This window comes from Electrophorus electricus, chromosome 23, assembly GCF_013358815.1.
Source record: "Electrophorus electricus isolate fEleEle1 chromosome 23, fEleEle1.pri, whole genome shotgun sequence".
Lineage (NCBI taxonomy): Eukaryota > Metazoa > Chordata > Actinopteri > Gymnotiformes > Gymnotidae > Electrophorus > Electrophorus electricus.
Window position 1 is genome coordinate 1,137,501 of NC_049557.1, and position 19,711 is coordinate 1,157,211.

The 19,711-nt window shown below is 40.2% G+C and overlaps 6 protein-coding genes across 6 annotated transcripts in view; 3 read left to right on the plus strand and 3 right to left on the minus strand.

Moving 5' to 3' along the window:
* The window catches only part of polb (polymerase (DNA directed), beta), an 11,663-nt gene extending 8,833 nt beyond the window's left edge, over window positions 1-2,830 (plus strand). Inside the window, exon 14 of the mRNA XM_035522188.1 lies at window positions 396-2,830. Coding sequence (XP_035378081.1) covers window positions 396-490 — 95 coding nt within the window. The 3' untranslated portion in view covers window positions 491-2,830. The remainder of the gene's footprint in view (window positions 1-395) is intronic.
* A 376-nt stretch (window positions 2,831-3,206) lies between these two features.
* Window positions 3,207-5,404, plus strand: dynll1 (dynein, light chain, LC8-type 1). Its single transcript, XM_027030949.2, is given in 4 exon segments — window positions 3,207-3,312; window positions 4,510-4,648; window positions 4,801-4,857; window positions 4,859-5,404. Coding segments are annotated over 3 exon segments (270 nt in total). The 5' UTR covers window positions 3,207-3,312; window positions 4,510-4,516; the 3' UTR covers window positions 4,940-5,404.
* Window positions 5,405-6,027: 623 nt separating this feature from the next.
* Window positions 6,028-9,219, minus strand: rpl6 (ribosomal protein L6). The gene is given in 8 exon segments (XM_035522033.1): window positions 6,028-6,213; window positions 6,642-6,826; window positions 7,301-7,349; window positions 7,752-7,826; window positions 7,828-7,895; window positions 8,074-8,149; window positions 8,319-8,468; window positions 9,146-9,219. Coding segments are annotated over 7 exon segments (756 nt in total). The 5' UTR covers window positions 9,146-9,219; the 3' UTR covers window positions 6,028-6,060.
* Window positions 9,220-9,403: 184 nt separating this feature from the next.
* Window positions 9,404-14,746, minus strand: acaa2 (acetyl-CoA acyltransferase 2). Its single transcript, XM_027030956.2, has 10 exons — window positions 14,604-14,746; window positions 13,730-13,896; window positions 13,418-13,546; window positions 13,096-13,212; window positions 12,812-12,959; window positions 12,549-12,724; window positions 10,804-10,933; window positions 10,649-10,719; window positions 10,397-10,551; window positions 9,404-10,266 (listed from the first exon to the last, which is right to left on the minus strand). The coding sequence occupies exons 1-10, from the start codon at window positions 14,617-14,619 to the stop codon at window positions 10,182-10,184; spliced, it is 1,194 nt and encodes a 397-aa protein (XP_026886757.1). The 5' UTR covers window positions 14,620-14,746; the 3' UTR covers window positions 9,404-10,181.
* A 180-nt stretch (window positions 14,747-14,926) lies between these two features.
* On the plus strand, window positions 14,927-16,446 carry mrpl40 (mitochondrial ribosomal protein L40). The gene is made up of 4 exons (XM_027030946.2): window positions 14,927-15,112; window positions 15,292-15,375; window positions 15,461-15,616; window positions 15,762-16,446. Exons 1-4 carry the CDS (start codon window positions 15,051-15,053, stop codon window positions 16,069-16,071), a joined length of 612 nt encoding a protein of 203 aa, XP_026886747.2. The 5' UTR covers window positions 14,927-15,050; the 3' UTR covers window positions 16,072-16,446.
* A 176-nt stretch (window positions 16,447-16,622) lies between these two features.
* c23h22orf39 (chromosome 23 C22orf39 homolog) lies at window positions 16,623-19,705 on the minus strand. The gene is made up of 3 exons (XM_027030947.2): window positions 19,610-19,705; window positions 18,877-19,044; window positions 16,623-17,034 (listed from the first exon to the last, which is right to left on the minus strand). Exons 1-3 carry the CDS (start codon window positions 19,631-19,633, stop codon window positions 16,903-16,905), a joined length of 324 nt encoding a protein of 107 aa, XP_026886748.1. The 5' UTR covers window positions 19,634-19,705; the 3' UTR covers window positions 16,623-16,902.
* Window positions 19,706-19,711: the final 6 nt, after the last annotated feature.

Genomic DNA, 19,711 nt, shown 5'->3' on the forward strand with positions numbered 1-19,711 from the left:
GTTTTCTAAGATAATAGTGTAAATACATTGTCTTTTGATGTTTGTGTGCTTCATCTATGGTCCTGCACCAAACACCTCCCTTGCCAGTTCATCTTCGTTGCAGCTGACAGTTCTATTTAAAAAAACAAAACAAAACTGCTTTCAAAAAAACTGAAAGGATGCTTTGGCACTGAAAGTGTCTAGAACAGCTATCCACAATTACAGGAAGATTCTGTATTAGAAATCTCACATTTTCATCAGGGCTGTCATCTGTGTTAATATTAATGCAGTATTTCACATAAGATCCATAGCTAAATGGCAAGATTACTCTTAGCTTCTTAACATTTATTGGCTTTATACACACACACACATTTTTGTGCAGATATAATGTGTTTTGCTCACTGTTCCTGCTGTAGGCATGGCTGGGGAGCCATTACTGGTGGACAGTGAGAAGGATATCTTTGACTACATCCACATGAAATACAGAGAGCCAAAGGACCGCAGTGAATGAGGAAAGATTGAGATGGATAGTGATAGTGAACTCGCAGGTGCTTCACTCTCATTGTTTCCCAGGACATAATACAAGAAGATGTCACCTCAAACAGTGTGTTTGTGTGTGGGCAAATGTGTGTGGGCTTAATCTTCATCTTCATTATCATTTTCAATTTAACCAGGGAAAATGGATGTACTTTAAAGTGCCGTGTTTTGAGGGGATTGAACAGTGTCCATTTGTACAATTTAAAAGAATTATTGATTAAATTATGAGGAGAGTGAGAGGAAAACTGTTGCACGGAATACAGTCAGATTAAAATTTGAGATGTTTGGTAATACAAATAGTAAGCCTAATATTTAGCTCTCTCTAAATGCCTTTACTTTATTGTAGTCATTCAGTATTTTGTGTATTGTTGTGCTCTGGGAGGTATTTCATTGGGAGTAATTATGTTTTTACTAAGGTGCTTTATCAGGGGAAAAGTATTTAGTTTCATGAGACTGACAAATGGAAGCCAAATGCTTTTAGACTTGTAGTAAAAAAGATACAACTTTGATGTGTTCACATAGTGTTTTAAAATTATTTAGCTATCTTGTATTTAGATTTTAGCACTAGATTAATTTGCATTTATGTCCTATATGTGGTGTTCATGAGAGTGGCAGTGCACTGTTGTCTTGTGCAACATGGATTTGCTGTCAGTAAGAAATGATTAAACATGACCATAATGGACCACTTGGAGCTTTCACTGAAGCTTATTGAAAATTGTATCATTAAATTATTTTAGTTAGTGTTCTGGGGAACATGATAAAACAGAACTAAAAAAGGCAGGAAAATTCAGGGTACAGTTAACTTGCTTTATGAAGCTTAAAAGTGGATATGATGTACTTGATCTGTTTCAGGGGTTTGACCACATCAAGTGAAAGTAACAGAACAGGGAATGTAAAGAGCATCGGTCCTCGGGTTACTATTGTGTACCCATGTTAGTCTGTTTTTCACTCTGTTGTAATGCTGTTCAGTAAAGTGGAGTCCTGGATAGGACAAAATACTGCAGGATTTTGCTTTTAGTTGATTAATGGCTTCCTACCCTTATTGAGTTGATTTGGTTGTATAACAGTCGAAATGATCAACTTCAATTAAACTAATTTATATCCTAAGCGATGATTGCCAGAATCATGAAGATTTCTTGGAAGACAAATGAAAAAAAAATGAGTATAAAGAAGTGAGTCCAAATGGTCTCAATAGCATATCTACGTATTTAAATGCTTTCAGTAGCACGTCTATGTAATTAAATGGCTAGCAGGACTGTAACCTACTTTAGAAAAAGTTTGAGTAAAAGTCTAAAAACATGTTTACTTTCAAATGTAGTCAGTGCCAAGAGTAAATGTACATATAGTATTGTGAATATGTATATATGTATACATTTGTGTGTTATGAATAGAACACAGATTTTTTTTTCATGATAGATACAAGGCATTGTATTATACAAAAAAAAACACTCTTATATTTGTGTTATATATGAACGTGTAGTTTAAATATGGATATATGCACTGTATAGTTATAAATGTAAGCAAGTAAAAGAACTTAAAAAGCAGTGGAGGTTTTAACATGCTGTGTAGTGACAGGCAAGTGGCAGAAATAATGGAGTGAATGAACTCATTCTGTCTTAACAAGAACGTTATACAAAACTAAAATGTGTTAATTAGGAGAAGCATGATCCTGTAACTGAATACAGACTTCATAAATACGTGCTGAGTCCATGCAGTTCATTGTTTGCAATCAGTTGGCAGGATATTCCGAACTGAAGCACGTTCACTTTAAAGTTAAAAGGCATCATCATCTGTTGAGTTGATGGGATTTTGAACACTGATGACAAACATGAATTACTAAGTGAATGGCAGCATTAGCAAAGAGTCACATGGTAAAATCCTGGCATAGTCCTTTAGACCTAAATGGTCTAAACTATTGTTTAAGCAGTGGTCTGTAATATTTCTGATTTCTGCGCTATATTTTTTGTTTGTTTGTTTGTTTTTGTTTTAGTTAAGATGATGGGTGTATCTTTGGAACTTTCCTTTAATGTCCCTTGCAGGTTTGTGCCCAGGATTTCAATGAAAAGGAACAAAGGCCAGTGCATGATTCTGTGTAATGAATGTTATGTGACTACATTAAGCATAATGTGAAGCTAAAGTTCTTTTTTTATTACCATTTGATTTAATTAAACTCATTTACAGTTGGCCCTGAAAAGCTTAGTTTCACAAACACCAGCAGCGACAACTGCTCTTGTGGTTGGACAGACCAGTGATGGAAGCATAATCTCTAACTGAACGCCTAGAAGGCGTTTCAAATAAATACATGATAATATCGGCTCTGAGTGAATGGTGTCTTTAACCTTTGAGTATTTAAATGTGTGTATCTTGATTTATATCGATTAAAATGCTAAATATATTGACTCGGTCTGTAATGTTAATTAAAAGTGGTTGCAGGTCAGCACACTGAGTGTGTAAATAGCAGTCTGGCCTAAAATGGAGTCTTTCTTTTAACCTTAAAACAACACGCATAAAATAAACTCCGACGTCCGCCTTAGTTTCTATGGATACAGTTAAAGCGTCTAAGTCGCAAAGCATTGTGGTTTGAAATAAAATGCGGGAGTAAATACTGGAGAGAAAGCGTTAATTCTGACCAATGCTGGAACAGTTGGGATAAGAAATAGCCAATAGCACACAGGACGTGTACGAGTATTCGCTGTAACACCCACATTACTTTTAGTCAACCACTTAGCGGGAGTTCATCACAAGCGGTTGGACCAATTCATTATTCTTCTCGTTAAGCCGACTCACTATTATCAGGTAAATAAATGCTTTCAATTGTAATGGTCCGTGGTGGTTCATTTACCTGGACCTGTCTTACGTTAATTCAACGAAGTATCTTTTACAACTTCCTTCAACAACACTTTAAATTTAGCTTTGCACAAAAGATTTTCGCCTTGCTTGACGCACGAACATATATGTGTAGCTATCTGTACTTAGCTAGGTTAGCGTTAGCTGGTTAAACCTATTATTGTTTAGGCAACTAGAAATCATTTGGTCTTCTTAGAAGAGATTACACAGCTTTGTTTTTCGAGGATTAGCGTTAGATAATTCTGCTAGATGTATTGGATAACACTGAATCCAGTTAGCTAAATTAACCTATGTTTTAGATACGAGTTACTCAGCTAACCTATAATGCCAGGTGACTAACAGCTATTACCTAACGCTGCTAGCTAGCCAGCCAAGTATGGCTAAAGTTTTAATGAAAAAACTAGCTAGGCTCTTATAATGGAAAAACTTATTTATACCCATATTAGCCTAGCTCACGTTAGCCGACGACGTGCCTTTAAACCGTCGACGTTTCAGCTCTTCGCCTGTAGGGACCAGAGAAAGAGCCGTTGGCCTATCCTAACTGGCTTTCTGAAAGAAACGGACATGGACCGAGTGACCATAGCAACGACAGCCCGAAAACTGTGGACTTAGCAAGGATGAGAGATTGTTATGCAACGCTGATGGGAGAAAAGCTCTCCACCATCCCATGTGCTGACATTATGTAACCGTGTCTTGCACGGTACCCGCTGCTTGGATGCTGGTGAAGCTGAGATGTTTCAGCACGGGCCTGAATCACTTTTGAATTGCACAGGAAAGGATGGGATTAATAAAATACATTTTTATTCTCATCATTTTCTTATGTACTAGTCTGCCGTGATGAATGTCTTGTGAATGTAAACGTTATACAACACTTGCTGAAGCCGCACTAGATTACAGTCGACTTCTTAGCTGGTCTCGTAAGTGCTCTTTCACAAAAGATGTTGGAGTAACCTTATTTTATGTAGTATTAAAGAAAATGGGCATCTATCGGCCATTTTATTGTCATTCTGAAGAGTCGAGAGTCTGAACAAGTACTCTTCAAATATCCCTAAATGGCTGCTATGAGCGAAGAGATGGAGATTGTGACTGCCTTTGTTCAGTGGGAAAAATATTTTAAAATGTATAAATGTGTTTTCATGGTTGCAGAGCAGCCATGTCTGACAGGAAGGCAGTAATCAAAAATGCGGACATGTCCGAGGAGATGCAGCAAGACGCTGTGGAATGTGCTACGCAGGCTCTGGAGAAGTACAACATTGAGAAGGACATTGCTGCCTACATCAAAAAGGTAAGCGTTCAATATAACCAAGGCTAGCTTCACATTTGTAACATCAGGATATTTTGAGCAGAAAATGGACCTTACATCGTATGATGTGAAATGCTTTAAATACTTTCTAAATGCATGTTGAAACACATTTTGTTCTCTTCTGCCCATGCAAGGAGTTTGACAAAAAGTATAACCCCACCTGGCACTGCATTGTGGGCAGGAACTTCGGCAGGCTACGTAACCCATGAGACCAAGCATTTCATCTACTTTTACCTGGGCCAGGTGGCTATTCTGCTCTTCAAGTCTGGCTGAGACAGTACTTCACCTCATCAACTGACAATTAAATACTGACTGTACAGAAAGGCCGATCATTCCTGTTCTGGGACATGCCTTTACTTGGCTGCTTCTCCTTTTTGTTGTTTTTTGTTTTAAGAAAATGGCCATGTAGGGGGGGGAAAAAAGATAAGTAAGAAACATGTATTTATTTTTTTTTCTATATGCAGTTTGAACATTTGTCACTTTGGATTTTTTTTTTATTATTGAAACAAGGGTTTGGCTGAGTGGACAAGAATGGTTTCACAGAGGGTGCTTTATGACTGGAAATGCTACAGATTCTCAGAGAGATTCAAGGTGAATTGGTACATGACTACAATCTAGAAGACACCAATAGGGAGACACTCAGGGTTGGTTATATCACTGTATAAGTATGTTGGCCTTACTGTTATAACAGACCTTCAGTGTGTCTCTTAAATAAACTTTGATGTGGCTTCACTTTTTTTTTTTTGTTTGTTTGAATCAGTAGGGTCCTGTAACCAACAAAGCTATGCACCTTTGAAGTGGCATTCTAAGATGGCAGCAGAGTACTTTTTCACTAGCATGACTTCAAAAATTAACTTCCCCTGCCAGTAGTTGGTAAATGCAGAGAAATATACATGTCTGAGTACTTTTTAAATTTCTATAGTACCTACTTTAGTAACCAGTGTTGGAGTAGCTCAAGAATAAGCAGCTGCTTTATAGTTTGCAATTACAACTGATACAAAGCACTTGAGACATCTGGAAGATAGTGAAACTAGTGCTACTTCAAATCCTCATCTAATCACTATAGTCATAAAAAAAATACAACTACCCTCTCCTACTATTGAACCGGTACAACTTGTCATATTTGAAAATCATGACTCAATTAGTGATGAACCATTTTGTGATTGCATAAATCCAAACCTTTTAACGTCTGTCCATTCCTAACACTTCCAGCAAGGAAGTAAAGTGTACAAGAGTTAATTACAGTGAAAAACAAGGTTGCCCTGGAACCAGGATGTTTTGGGCAGAGGGCCTCTAGCTGTGCTGGTAATGCATTCATAGACCTATCATATTTGTAAATAAACCTTAATAAAACACTATAATGAGTGGGTTTGGATAAGTTTATTAGCATTTCTTTAGAAAACAAGTTTATGGGGATACACTCCATTGGACAGGAAGAACTGGGAGCGCAGGTACCCCTGCAGCTGAGGAACCTTCTTAATGAGAGGCAGGAGCTGAGAGTCCACAGCCTTCTGGGCCTCTTTCCTCTGCTCCGTCAGCTGGTACTTCTGCAGTGGGAAAACAAAAACCCCAAAACACAGTTTAGTAGATGGGGGAAATCTCACCCCCCCCCCCATACTGGAATGGGCCCTACATTAAACCCCTCAAAATGCACAATCAACAAGTGTTTGGTTATATTCCAACACTTCAGAACTGGTTATTCCAAGATACCTTAACAGCATTAACTTTTTATTTTGTACACAAAAGGACAATGCTAGGAAAAAATAGAAATAAGCAAATAAACTTCCATTATTCACCCATTTTCAAAACATAGGTTTTACACAAAGGCATTGTTTTTGAATCAATGCCATTATATACAAACTAACCAACAATTGAACAGCATTTGCCTGTTCTGAAATCACTGCCTGCAGCTTTACGAACACAGATACCCTGGTACTGGTGGTCATATTTTGCCATGTGTAAAGATGAACAGTACCTCTTTCTCTGTATCAAAGATCTCTCCCTCTTGGTGTTTGGGCTTCCTGAGCTGCTTCTTTTTGAAGTAAGCATCAGTCATGGTCTTTGGGATCTTCACACTGGAGATGTCCAACTTGGTGGATGTGGCGATGCAGAACTTCTGGTGGGCTCTGCGCAAGGGAACCCTATTGACAATCAAAGGACCTAGAGAGCGAGGGGTAAACCAATTACTCACTGGCCCATAACAGCACTGACAGCAACAAATCACATCAGCACAGCCAAGCAACATGCATTTAAGCAAATCTGAATTTTAAATATACACCTTCATCTACATACACACCCCATCAAGCAAACCTAGAAAATCAAGCTCATGGAAGTGTTGATGTTAGGCAAACCTGACTGCTTTAGGCAAGTAAAATGCTTTTAAAACAACAGTACTGAAAATGATTTTCCTGGTAAACCAGGTTGGGAGTTCAGTAACGTGCCTATTTTCTTGATTAACCTGAATGTGAAGACACCAACCAAGCACCTAAACCAAAATCAGATTTGTCTGCTGAGCAAGCTGCGATTCTAAATGTCATCAAACAATGTCAACTGTTCCCCTTTATAAACTCATTCCCTCGCAAGACTCATTTCAAAGGCTTCCTCTAAATTAAAGACCAAATAAACAAGACATACCAGTGACAAGGAGGAGACCACTAGACAGCTGCTTGAGGAAGATGACTCGCTGGAAGAAGGAAATAGAAGCCATTAGCAAAGCTCGGCAGATATCACCCAGCATACGGCATTACAGCTTATCCGTTTACGGTGGTTGAACTAGCTAGGACAACCCTATAGCATTGGGTTTTATGGCAATCACTTCAAACAAACACACTGCTGTTTGAAGACTTGCTCTGGCAGAGTCAACTGAATTAATTCATTTAGAAGAGAAATATCAAATCTACATCCACTGTCAACAAAGATACATAAACTGATTTTAGGCAGTGTTTTAAACTAAACTCCAAAAACCTAGTGTAGCTGAGCTGCAGTCACTGGATTTGTAAGGTAAAACTTTCCTAGCAGATGTGTTTATAGTACACTCACATCGAACAAAACGTAACCATAGTAACATTCAATTCAGCGTGTGTACCTTGCCACGGTGCCGCCCAGTGAGCATGATGAGCACAGTTCCAGGGGTGATGGAGGAGCGCAGCCTTCTCTTGTGCTTGACTGAAGGGCTTGATGCCGTGACTGTGCAGCTTACGGGGAACATCCTCTGTGGGGTAGTAACGGGCTGGCAGAACCAGAGAGAGGCATAAGCGTGTGGAACGACACTAGCTGACCCATGTGTTTGGAAAAGGGGATGAGTGCTGTGCCAAACTGGAAATTATGGAGGCACCATAAAGTGCAGTGCAGCTGTCCAAGGGGCAAAGCATGGTGTTCAACTCACCATCCTGCGCAGTCTGACATACGGGTGCCTCCGTTCTTGTCTCCTCCAACAGTTTTGACCTTAGTGGTAGGAGGCCTCTCCTTCAGCTTCTTCTCAATCTAAGCAGCAAATGATTTCAAAATACAACACACACAAAACACCAAAAGGAAGTTTGGAAATCTTCAAACTCAGTTTACTTTAACGCACACCAGCCTTACCACAGTGCATTCTGACGGCAGGAGCTTTAAGGGGATGGTCCACACGTTGCCTCCAGGTAGGCTCACTCACCTTAGTTTTAGGCGCATTGGTCTTCCTCTTGTACATGGCCCGCCGGGCAAACATGGCAGAGCGGGAGTAGCGGCCGATGCCCCTCGCCAAGACAGGGTTGCGGCTGCAGTGCCGCTTACGGGCTGCCTTCTTCTCATCGCCCTCAGCCATCTGAAATTCCAATGCAGAGAACAATAATTTTCACATCATGCTCAACGTGGATTAACAATAATATTCAAAGTTCTTCAAAACCTTTGACACGGGTTCACAAAAACCAACTCTACGGTATCCCAGCACACTGAACCAAATGGTTTCCAAGCGCATCTCTCGCCATGCAGTCTACATTAGCGACACTAACAATGCAAGTCAACCATCCATCCTTTCGACTAGGAACCACAAGAGCACACGGTAAAATAAATCCTGCCACGTTCAGTCAATTTAACTGTCCGAATAACGAATGCGATCTGCTTTAGCAGGAGCTAGCCAACTAGCTACAACCCCCCGACACTTACCGTGGCCTACAATATCAGCAAACGTCAAGAATCACAATATATATTTGCAAGTCGCACGATTACACACTAAACGTGAGATCAACACATTACTTTTGAAGCAGGAATTAAAACGTCCCTACACAAGAATTGTCTCGAAAACTACAACTCGTGTTTCGGGCCCAGCTTGGGAAGAAAGTTTAGGGGAAAAACAAACTCCATACGCAATATTTTCACATATTTGAGTGTTAACGGTATGATAGGACATTTACGCAAAGCCCTGGATTTAATAAACCTTACTACTCATTCAGATGACAACAGATTATATGTCGAGCTCAACGACAGCAGAAGAACATTTACCTTTAGCTAGAAAAAAAGACCGACATCCGGGCCTTTGGGGTGTATATATAGGGCACGTGTCACGCCACATCTTCTTCTGTGCTGGTCTAAGGCTTTGACTTCAACGCACGGAAATCCTACCGCCGCCTGTCGGCCAAGTTGCTCAGCGGAGTACGCGGATTAAACATCGTGTGTTGACAACCATGGCACGACTTTCAGTTCAAACGTACTATAATAAACAAATTTAGAAATCAGTAAATAAATAAAAAAACGGGCAAATTCCAAGGTTACTCTATTTCATCTTTATTTGTGCTTCATAAGTACACTGGTCTGACAGTGCCACAGATCACAAGAGGTTTGATTTGTAAATCAAAAAAAGTGTTACGCCCTTAAAACGGAGTGACGTTACAAACACGAGCAAACCAAAGTGAGAAAGGAACTTTAAAGCAATGGCCTGTTAAATGGCACAGAAAGAAAAGGTAAGGCACATATATCACTCCATGTATTAATAGATTAATCAGTTAATTACACTGAAAGGTTAATTCTTCACATTTATTGTACTTCTACAGTGTCCTCCGGCTTGACACAGAAGAGAGTCACTGTGCACAATACCTGGAATGCTGTCGCAAATTTTAAAGCAACATCCATGTATTTTATAATAGAAGGGTAATAGCCCCACCATTTTCTAGAGCAGAAAAAAAATCCATCTGGGAGTGTGTCTAAAAACATTAAGGCAGAATTTTTATATGGTTTAGGTATATTTTATAGTTTGTAGGTATAAAAAAAATGTTGGTTTGCCATTGGGTGAAATATCTTTAATAATAATGGAGCATGATATAAATTCCTTTATAAATACCTAACTGAGGCCTTAAAACATGTCCACATTACGGATCCTTGAGACATTTTCAAAAAGACCTCTTCTTCATGTATGTGCAGCTATGTATGCATGTCTTTGAAATCTTTACTTCATGGGAAGACAAGTTTGAACTAGAAACAGGCGAATGTTCTTGCATGATGGGGGCTTTTTTCTTAAAGGCATTTGTGTTCCTCTTTCTTCTCATTGTGTGTTTTCCAAAATTATAGCAATGCCCTGGCCACCACCAATACATGCTGAGCCCACTGCATACCTGCCACCACGTCGCCTTGAGATAGAGAAAATATGTCAATGAAGACAAGATGGATATAAAATTAAGGATATAAAATAAAAGCTTCAGATGGCACCACTGCATATCTTGGTGGCATAGGAGTCACTCTCAGAGGATACTTCTTTACCTGAGCTCGTGCACCAAGTGTCCAGTGATCCTGGATCCTGACGCTCCTAGTGGGTGTCCAATGGCAATGGCTCCCCCGTTAACATTACTCTTCTCTGGGTCCAGTCCCAAAGCCTTAGCAACTGCTAGATACTGCGGTGCGAAAGCTTCGTTCACCTGAATGATGAGAAAGCATGATATCAATTTATATTTGTTTATGCTCTGTCAACCAAGAGTACATTTACACAGCTGCCATGGCAAATGGTGCACATGCCTCTACTAGGTCCATGTCTTTCAGGGTGAGTCCTGCCTTCTTCAGAGCCTCTGTTATAGCAGGTACAGGTCCTGGAGCAAGAAGTGGTGTTTTACTGAGGGCAAAAAACACTCTCACTCGTCTGAGTTTGTGGACAGATTCATACATTAACTCACCAATACCCATTACACTAGGATCACATCCTGAGACATGATAGGCCACAATTCTAGCCAATGGGGTTAGCTTGTGTTCCTTAAGGGCATCCTCACTGGCTATCACCACAGCTGCGGCCCCATCTGATACACCCTGTAGGGGATAGACGTGGGAATAAGGAGAGCTGTCAAACAGGTGAAGACCAACCCTTGACTGCAAAGAACCATTCTCATAGCTGTGTAGCAAGCATTAAATGATTGTTCGAACTAAAAACCAAAACTGGGCTTAAACTGTGAGGAGGACACAAGATAAAGATCACTGTGTATGAAAAAAATGTTTATAAGCATTACAAAATACTTTGTTTGAAAGTGGCATTATAAAATGAAATGGCTAATTAAATAACTGTCAAAACATATAATGTTAAGCCTCTTTCCACAGTGTATCAAATGTTATGTATATTGCCTGGCCAAAAAAAAGGTGGAAGGACAGTGGGGAAGCATCATCTTCTAGGATGGAATGTGGTTGGAAAAAAATCTTGAATGATCGTGATCGGCGATCACTTAAATGTGTGGTGAAATCAAATCGTAGAAAAACAACAGTAGAACTCAGGGATATGTTTAATAGTGAAAGTAAGAGCATTTCCACGTGCACAATGTGAAGGGAACTCAAGGGATTGGGACTAAACAGCTGTGTAGCCTTAAGAAAACCACTTGTCAGTGAGGCTGACCAGCAAGAAATGGCTTCAATTTGCTAGGGGGCATAAAGATTTGAATCTGGAGAAATGGAAGAAGGTCATGTGGTCTGATGAGTCCAGATTTACCTTGTTCCAGAGTGATGGGTGCATCAGGGTAAGAAGAGAGGCGGCTGAAGCGATGCACCCATCATGCCTAGTGCCTGCCGTACAAGCCTGTGGGGGCAGTGTTATGATCTGGGGTTGCTGCAGTTGGTCAGGTCTAGGTTCAGCAACGTTATGAGCCTAAAGAATGAGGTCAGCTGACTACCTGAATATACCGAACGGCCAGGTTATTCCATCAATGGATTTTTTCTTCCCTGATGGCACGGGCATATTCCAAGATGACAATGGCAGCATTCATCGGGCTCAAATTGTGAAAGAGTGGTTCAGGGAGCATGAGACATCATTTTCACACATGGATTGGCCACCACAGAGTCCAGACCTGAACCCCATTGAGAATCTTTGGGATGTGCTGGAGAACACTTTGTGTAGTGGTCCAAATCTCCCATGATCAATACAAGATCTTGGCGAAAAATGAATGCAACTCTGGACAGAAATAAATGTTGTGACATTGCAGAAGCTTGTGGAAACGATTCCAGAGGGAATGTGTGCCGTAATCAAAGCTAAAGGCGGTCCAACGAAATATTAGTGTGTGTGACCTTTTTTTTGGCCAGGCAGTGTATTTTGCTTATTGTATATGTATTACATTGTATGTTTGTATCATTATTATTGTATGTTTATATTGTATGTTCATTGTGCCAGAACAGAGTTTAATTAACCTACATCTCAATGCACCAGTTCAAGTACCACTAACGTACTGCAATGAAATAATCAATCAATCAGACTCAATGGTAAAACAATGTGTGTAGTAAAATGGTGCAACTTATAAAACAACAAAACTCCTCAAATTAAATCTGACTAAACAAAGTACAGAAGTGACAGTTTCTCTCATTTGTCATGCGCATGAGGAGATGCATAGATTTTTAAAAAATTCATTTTACAATTTGATTTCTGATAGCGTTGTGTGGTACCCACCGAAGCATTGGCAGCAGTGACCGTGCCCCCTTTCTTGAAGACAGTGGGCAGCTTCGCCATTTGTTCCAGTGTGGTTTGTGGACGAGGGTGTTCATCGTGAGTCATAGACTCCTTGCCTTTCTTGGCCTTTACCTCGATAGGTGCAATTTCAGCACTGTAATGGCCAGACTCATGAGCTGCAGGAAAGAATGTTTGTTTTAAAATGGCCCGAAATGGAGGAGGCTAATAGGTTAGTGTTCCAGTGTAAGGTAGTGTAGACTGACCTGATTTCCACCTCTGTTGTGTCTGATGTGCATACTTGTCGCAGTCCTCACGTGTAATTTGGTATTTTTCAGCCAGGTTTTCTGCTGTGATGCCCATGGGGGTCTTTATATGCAAGTCTGTGAGCCCTGCCCACAAAGTGTCCTCGAGCTGATGCAGACAAGCAAATTGACTTATTTTTTTATTGGCAATCCCCCCCCCAGAAACATTACCTGGCATCTACCCTTCATCTTTTATATAATCTTGTGCTTTAGAAACTAATCATCTGAAGAGTCTAAGAGTATACCTTCAAGTCAACTCCAAACTTGGTTCCAAAGCGGATGTTTCGTGCAGCATATGGGGCCTGGCTCATGCTTTCTGATCCTCCACAAAGTACAATCTCGGATTCTTTCAGGCAGATTTCCTAAACACCATAACACACATTGAGAGCTGAAGTCACAAAAGAGAGGCTTCTTTCTGTAACCAACAGAAAGCACATCAATAGACAGTACCCCTTTCACAACTCTGTATGGTGAAATTATGACACAAGGACACTAGATAACAGACGTGTGTATGAGCTTTAGTTCATTTCCATTGGTGGAATCCGTTTATATCTGCTCATCTCTTACTTGAGCACCACTGATGATAGATTGGAAGCCTGATCCACAGAGGCGGTTCACAGTCAGCGCAGGTACTGGTATGGGAACCCCGCACCGCAGGCCGACATGACGCGCAATATACGGAGCATCTGCAGAGCTCTGCAAGAAAGGGAATAACAGCACATACATACTCACAAGTTAATATTTCAAGAGCTCGTTCAGCCAAGGAATCGGAAGATGACCTGTACTCTATACTATATTGGATCCGATTACGAATCACCAAGTTAATGTTGGGAAGGTTTGTGGGTATGGCGTGGACAGTCATGGCAATACGACACACACCTGCATGACATTACCCACGATGACACTGTTCACTAGTTCTGGAGCAACGTTTCCAGCAGCAAGGGTAGCTTTTGCCGCATGTTCAGCCAAGTCTGTGGCACTGTGGTCTCGAAGAACACCACCATATGTGCCAAATGGAGTCCTCTTAGCTGAAACAATAAAAACACCTACACAAAAAAGGAGAGGAAATGGATGATGCCAAGGTGTGAATAAGAATGGGAATAAATGCATGGAAAACATCTTTGGTTAGATTTAACTTAGACTTAAAATACAAACCTTTCTTAGTAGTTGTAAGAAGGGAAGACATACAGAATTATCACACCTTTATCTGAGCCATTTTTGTAGAGCAGAGGTTCTGAATCTCAGTATTCGAGTACTGTGCACTGCACAGATCCACAACTCATGAGCCAATTATCAAGTCCCCTCAGTTAAATCACGTATCAAAGATTGGGAAACAGTAGTCTAAACTGTGCAGTCATCAGTACCGGAGAGGAACCGAGACCCAGTGCGATTACTTTTGTAACTCGCTCTTTGCAAGAATTCCATAAATGTAAATGACAAAGTAGTTGTTATCCAGAAATGGTAGCAGATACAGCATCAGTTACCTTTGCTCTACTTTGCCACTATAATCATGCACGCACCTCCTTTTTCAGACACAAAATTGTTATGCATGACAAAAATCTGCGACCGTATTTTAAATAAATGAAGTAAATAAATGGTTTAGATAGTGAATTCACTTGCGCACGTAGAGAAGTCATTACAAACCATGAATGTCACCTTAATACACAACAGTAATCCCTCACAAACGGAATAAGTAAAAACTAACGTTAAGGTGTACGAGCGAATTTTAAAGAAAAAGCAAAAGTTAGTTTACCTCTCAAGAGCGACATAATGGTTGTTTTATATCAGTCCACGAATGTCAACGTCTTTTCTATATATATATTTATTATATCCTCTTAGGAAAAGGACTCGCTACTTCTGCACAGCAGTCAAAAAAAATGCAGTAACCTTTCACCCAGTAAGCACGTAGTTATCCATCATTTAGAAAGTAACATTCGTCCTATTTTATTTTCTTAAAAGTAACATATCAAATTTATTCTGAAACTAATACGTAATTGCGCGTGATTTATATAACTCCAAATGTGTGCTCTAAAGAGTTCAGTCCAGAAATAAATCAATAAAGAAAAACATGGAAACTGCGTCTCTAAGTTGCTGCAGCTCGATGCCTTTAGCTAGCTAAGCTAACGCACGCGTAGCAGAGTTACGATAGATAACCTGCTAACTAGCCAGTTTTCTGTTGCCTTTTGTAAGAAATATAAACATGTCGGGGATTGTATATCGAAGCTTAATTCAGTTGTCCTCGAGAGCAGCTTTGACGTCGGGGTATGTTTTTAGATCACTTGAATTACTAGCCAGTTAGCTAGCATTAGCTAAGACATCCTAGACATCTTACTAAGTGAGTTTAGAGAGTTGACAGCACCTGGGCAAAGATGGACATGATAGCTTCCCCGTATTGTGTGTAGGATGCTGATGTTACAGGCTTGTTTCTAATTCTGTTACAGCTGTGGGTCTTTTGTGGCTACCCCTGTGAGACAGAGTCATTGGTTTTCTTCAGTGCTTTCATTGAAGAGCTCGGCGCCACTAAGGTCAGTTAGATTTCAGTACTAGCAGAAGCGGATTTTGGCTGTTGGATTTTCGGTCGCAGCATTTCTTCTGTGTCCTCTCACACAGAGCTGAGCCAAAGAAGAAAAAGAAGGTCGACCCTCGCCGTGAACTTTTGGTAAAAGAGCGTCTGAAGAAAAAATTGAAGAAGCTTGAGAAAGTCCCACCTGAGCTAATTCCTGTTGAAGACTTTATTACTCCAGTCCATTGCTTTGATAAGACCAGGTAAGACAAATGCAGGGCATATCCAACTCAAATGAGAATGTTCAGGGTAACTTAATAAATGACAAGTGATGCACTTTGGCTTGAGCCAAACTTTGAGGCCTCTGGCCCCACTTGCATGAAGTAATTCCAGCAATCTGTTGCCCAGGATACGCAGTAATCCCCTGCTGTCCTTTGAGGAGAGTGAGCGGAGGGACCTGTTGCTTAAAGAATGGTCTCGCTACAAACACTCACAGCACCAGGCTGAGATGACAGCCATTAAGGACGCCATAGACGCCCAGAAGCAAGCTTTAGAGGAGCTCAAGATGGAATCGGAGGACCTCTACAAAGCAGCAGTCAGCCCTGACACCAACCTCTTCCCCTTCACACACCAGGGTCCCTGCTACACACCACCTATACCAAACTATGATCCCCCTGATGGCAAATATAATGACATTACACGAGTGTACACACAGTGAACATGCCCAGTGGCAGTAAGTAATATATAATGTAACTATTTCTGGTTTGTCTTGGAATTGTTGGAGTCATCTTGTCTGATTATAATACTAGGTAATGGCACTGATGCACTTCCAAATTGTGTTGGTTTACAATCTAATTAGTCCAGTCCAGGAATCTGCTGATTAAAAAAACACAAATATACCATGGTGTGTTCTACTCTCTACAATACTGGCCTAGGTTTGCCTTAAGCATTTTAAAACAATGGTACAGAGAGTATTACACAGATGATGATGATCTTAACACTATGATTATTCTGGAAAACAGCATAGTTCTGTTAAATCAGTATTGGCTTATCACAACTATTTATTTCAATTGAACTCCTGTGACCATGAGAAGAAGGAAAAAACTAAAATAGTATAGTGTAGTATGCACTACTTCAAAACCTCAAGAATTAGATCAATGAATGTATTTGTAATACAAAACCTAACACTTAACTGAAATGGACACTGCAGGGTTTGTAAATAAATACCTCCGCCCCCCCAGCTAAAAATAATGATGTCATTCATTTATAAACAATTTGTAAATTTTAATGATTTACATTAGTCTACTGTATGCTGTGCTATTCCATAAAACAAACACATTTATTCTTATGCAAGTTGTTTTACATAACAGAGATTTTAATTAATGACAATTACGTTACTTGTATATTTTCAATAAGTTCCTTATATTTATTAAATATGAAGGGCTGAGCACCTGTTAAAAGATAAAAACATAACCAAAACTTAACTGTACATATACACAAGGCATATAAACAGGTTTGAATTCATGGACAATGATGTGCATGTGCGCTTTCAAGAGTCCTGTGACTGGTCCTGATTAAGAGGCATGTGCCAGTCGGCTGGCGGCTTATGTCTCATCTCCCAAACTGGAGTGAAGCTCCTTTGCTCAGACACTCGCTTCCTTTCACTCTCCTGGAGACACTCCTGAGAAAACAAAAGTAGTACTAAATAAAGACACAAGCATTTTGTCCTTCTCCTACTGCACTGCTTAAGTCCTGTCACTACTATTTCTTCTACTGCTCAGCTGATTAATCCATGTTTCTCTGCAGGTTCTGTCGCTACTGCTGAAAAGAGCTTTGGTTACATCCATACTTAAGAAACCTGGGTTAGATGCTTCATTAGTGTCCAATCTCCAACCTATTTCAAATCTTCCTTTCTTAACTAAGGTGATGGTGATTTGGGGGGGGGGGGGGGGGGGGGGGTTAAGATTTTCTTAGTAGAAATAACATGTATGAACCTTTCCAATCTGGTTTCCACACACTATATTATTGGGTGTGCCGTGGTTAATAGTTATACAATCATACATTTATATGCATACAATCTTATACTTTCCACTGATGCTGATATTCCAAATATCATCATCCTCCCGGACAATGAACCAAACTGTACTCATTTCCAGACTAGTGTCCATAAGCGTTTCTGGTTTAATTCTTGAGTGGCTCAAGACCCCTCACAAACAGGCCACAGTTTAGCTCTAGAACAACATGCAAGTCAACCAATGCTGCAGTTATATTTAGGGAGTGTGCCAATGTTCTCTCCTTGGACCCATTCTTTTTATTTCAACTGTAGGTCAGATGATTCAAAATCATGGTCTTAAGTTTCATTGTTATGCAAATGATATTCAGATCTATATTAGCTGTGACCCCCTCAGTTTCATCTGTCATGAAGTGCCTGCCGCACCTATTTAAACCAACTTCTGAAACTGAATGCAGCTAAAACAGCGCAATGGTAGCTCAGTGGTTAAGATACTTGACTTGCAAGCAGAAGGTTGCTGGTTCAAGCTCCACCACTACCAAATTGCCACTTTCAGGCTCCTGAGCAAGGCCCTTAACCTTCAATTGTGCAAGTTGTATTCAATCATAACTAAGTTGTTTTGGATAAAAGTGTCAGCTACGTGCTGCAAATGTAAAATCAAACCCTTGTTAGGTGGCCCCAAAACACTGGTTTCTCCAATCTCATGGTGAATGTCTGTGTTTCTATTAAACCACTGCTAGTTATTAAAAACCTTGGCTTCATTTTTAATTCACTTACATTCGAGCCTCCTATTAAGTTTTCTGCTAAGACTGCAATTTATCATTTGCTCAGTATTGCACACTTCCATCCTCTGCTTAGCAATGCTGATGCCAAAATCCTGGTAAACGCATTTCTTTTCTAAAGTATTGATTATTGCAACTCCCTTTTTAATGGTCTTACTGCTAAACTGCTCAGCTGGCTCTAGTTCATTCAAAACTCAGCAGCCATTCTGCACATATCATCATTCTTCATCAGCTTCACCGGTGATCAGTATCTTCCCATATCAAGTATAAACAACTTCTGCTAACTTTTACTAAGTCCTTCATAGTTTGGTCCCTTGAAATCTCACTAAACTCATTCATCTTTACTGTTCCTCCCACACCCTCAGCTCTTCTGGCACTGGAATTCTTGCAGTCCAACATACAAGACTCTTGTCAGTTGATGGCAGGTCTTTCACTGCTACTTCTAAGCTTTGGGACTCCCTCCCACAATCGCCGTTACTGCTCTACGCTCTCTTCTTTAAAGCTTACCTCAAAACATCCTCTTTACTGCACTTTTCCTCTTCCTAAATGCTTTTTTGTTTGTTCGGTTTTTCCCTCCCTATTGTAAAGTATCCTAGGGTTTGTGAAAGGCACTATATGAACTGAACCTACTATTGTCATTATTATTAAAACCTAGATGACTGGCCCTGCTCTAAAACATAAGGTGAGACACACTATAGGGATGATGCAGTGTTTCACAGTGCAGACGGACCTTGGCATGTGCACTGTGTGTCTTTTCCCACTCTCTGCACGCGCCATAGTCGTCTTTCCACTGCTGGCATAGCGGTGACGTTCCGTAAGTGTAGTAGTGATGGAAGCGGCTCCATAAACTCTTACAATGTCTGTATTCACTCCAGTAGACATCACATCCCCGCGGTGTCTGAGATTAGGATACGTACAGAATTGGATTAGACACGGTAAATGTATGGTTAACCTCTTCGGGTTATGCAATGTCAATTCTTTATTGCAGTACTAAAAACGTACCTAAACTAACTACATTTTGTCCGAGTATGCCTCATCTGTCAAGGTCCTTTTTTAATAAATACAAACGTTACTTTTCCTCAAACAAAACCACGGCCTGCTGAAAGTATAACATACTAAAAGTCTAAGTGATTGCTATGGAAAATATAAGACCGACCAAAATCTAGTCCAACACAAGACTCTCAGCCATAAATATGCATGTATTACAAATAAAAACCTATTTATATATTCAGATTGATTCTGATTATTATGTAAACTGAATGAGCTAGCTGGTGATTATATACTTATCCACAGAAACAGAAGGTGGATAGCTCAAACCTAATGGGAAAATAACGGCATGTTGAAGCAAGGAGGTTGTTGATCTTGCTTAGATAAAACATGAGACATGCAAGATCGCCATATCGTGTTTACATGCATGAAGAACAGCTACAAGAGTAAAACAAAAACAAAATGACTGCTCATACCCTCCAGGAGCCTGAACCTGCCATCACGCTTCTTCTCGAATTTAGCGATGAACTGCAGATTATGGAATCAAACGAGCATATGATGCACACTGCCACCTACCG

Coding starts and splice junctions, on each gene's coding strand:
- mrpl40 (XM_027030946.2), top strand. CDS start 15,051: ATGTCGGGGATTGTATATCGAAGCTTAATTCAGTTGTCCTCGAGAGCA. Junction 15,376..15,460: donor AAGAGCTCGGCGCCACTAAG/GTCAGTTAGATT, acceptor CCTCTCACACAG/AGCTGAGCCAAAGAAGAAAA. Junction 15,617..15,761: donor CATTGCTTTGATAAGACCAG/GTAAGACAAATG, acceptor TCTGTTGCCCAG/GATACGCAGTAATCCCCTGC.
- c23h22orf39 (XM_027030947.2), bottom strand. CDS start 19,633: ATGGCAGGTTCAGGCTCCTGGAGG. Junction 19,045..19,609: donor CAGGTTCAGGCTCCTGGAGG/GTATGAGCAGTC, acceptor TCCTAATCTCAG/ACACCGCGGGGATGTGATGT. Junction 17,035..18,876: donor CACACAGTGCACATGCCAAG/GTCCGTCTGCAC, acceptor TTGTTTTCTCAG/GAGTGTCTCCAGGAGAGTGA.
- acaa2 (XM_027030956.2), bottom strand. Junction 10,720..10,803: donor TCCTAGTGTAATGGGTATTG/GTGAGTTAATGT, acceptor TTCTTGCTCCAG/GACCTGTACCTGCTATAACA. Junction 10,552..10,648: donor AAGACATGGACCTAGTAGAG/GCATGTGCACCA, acceptor CTCATCATTCAG/GTGAACGAAGCTTTCGCACC.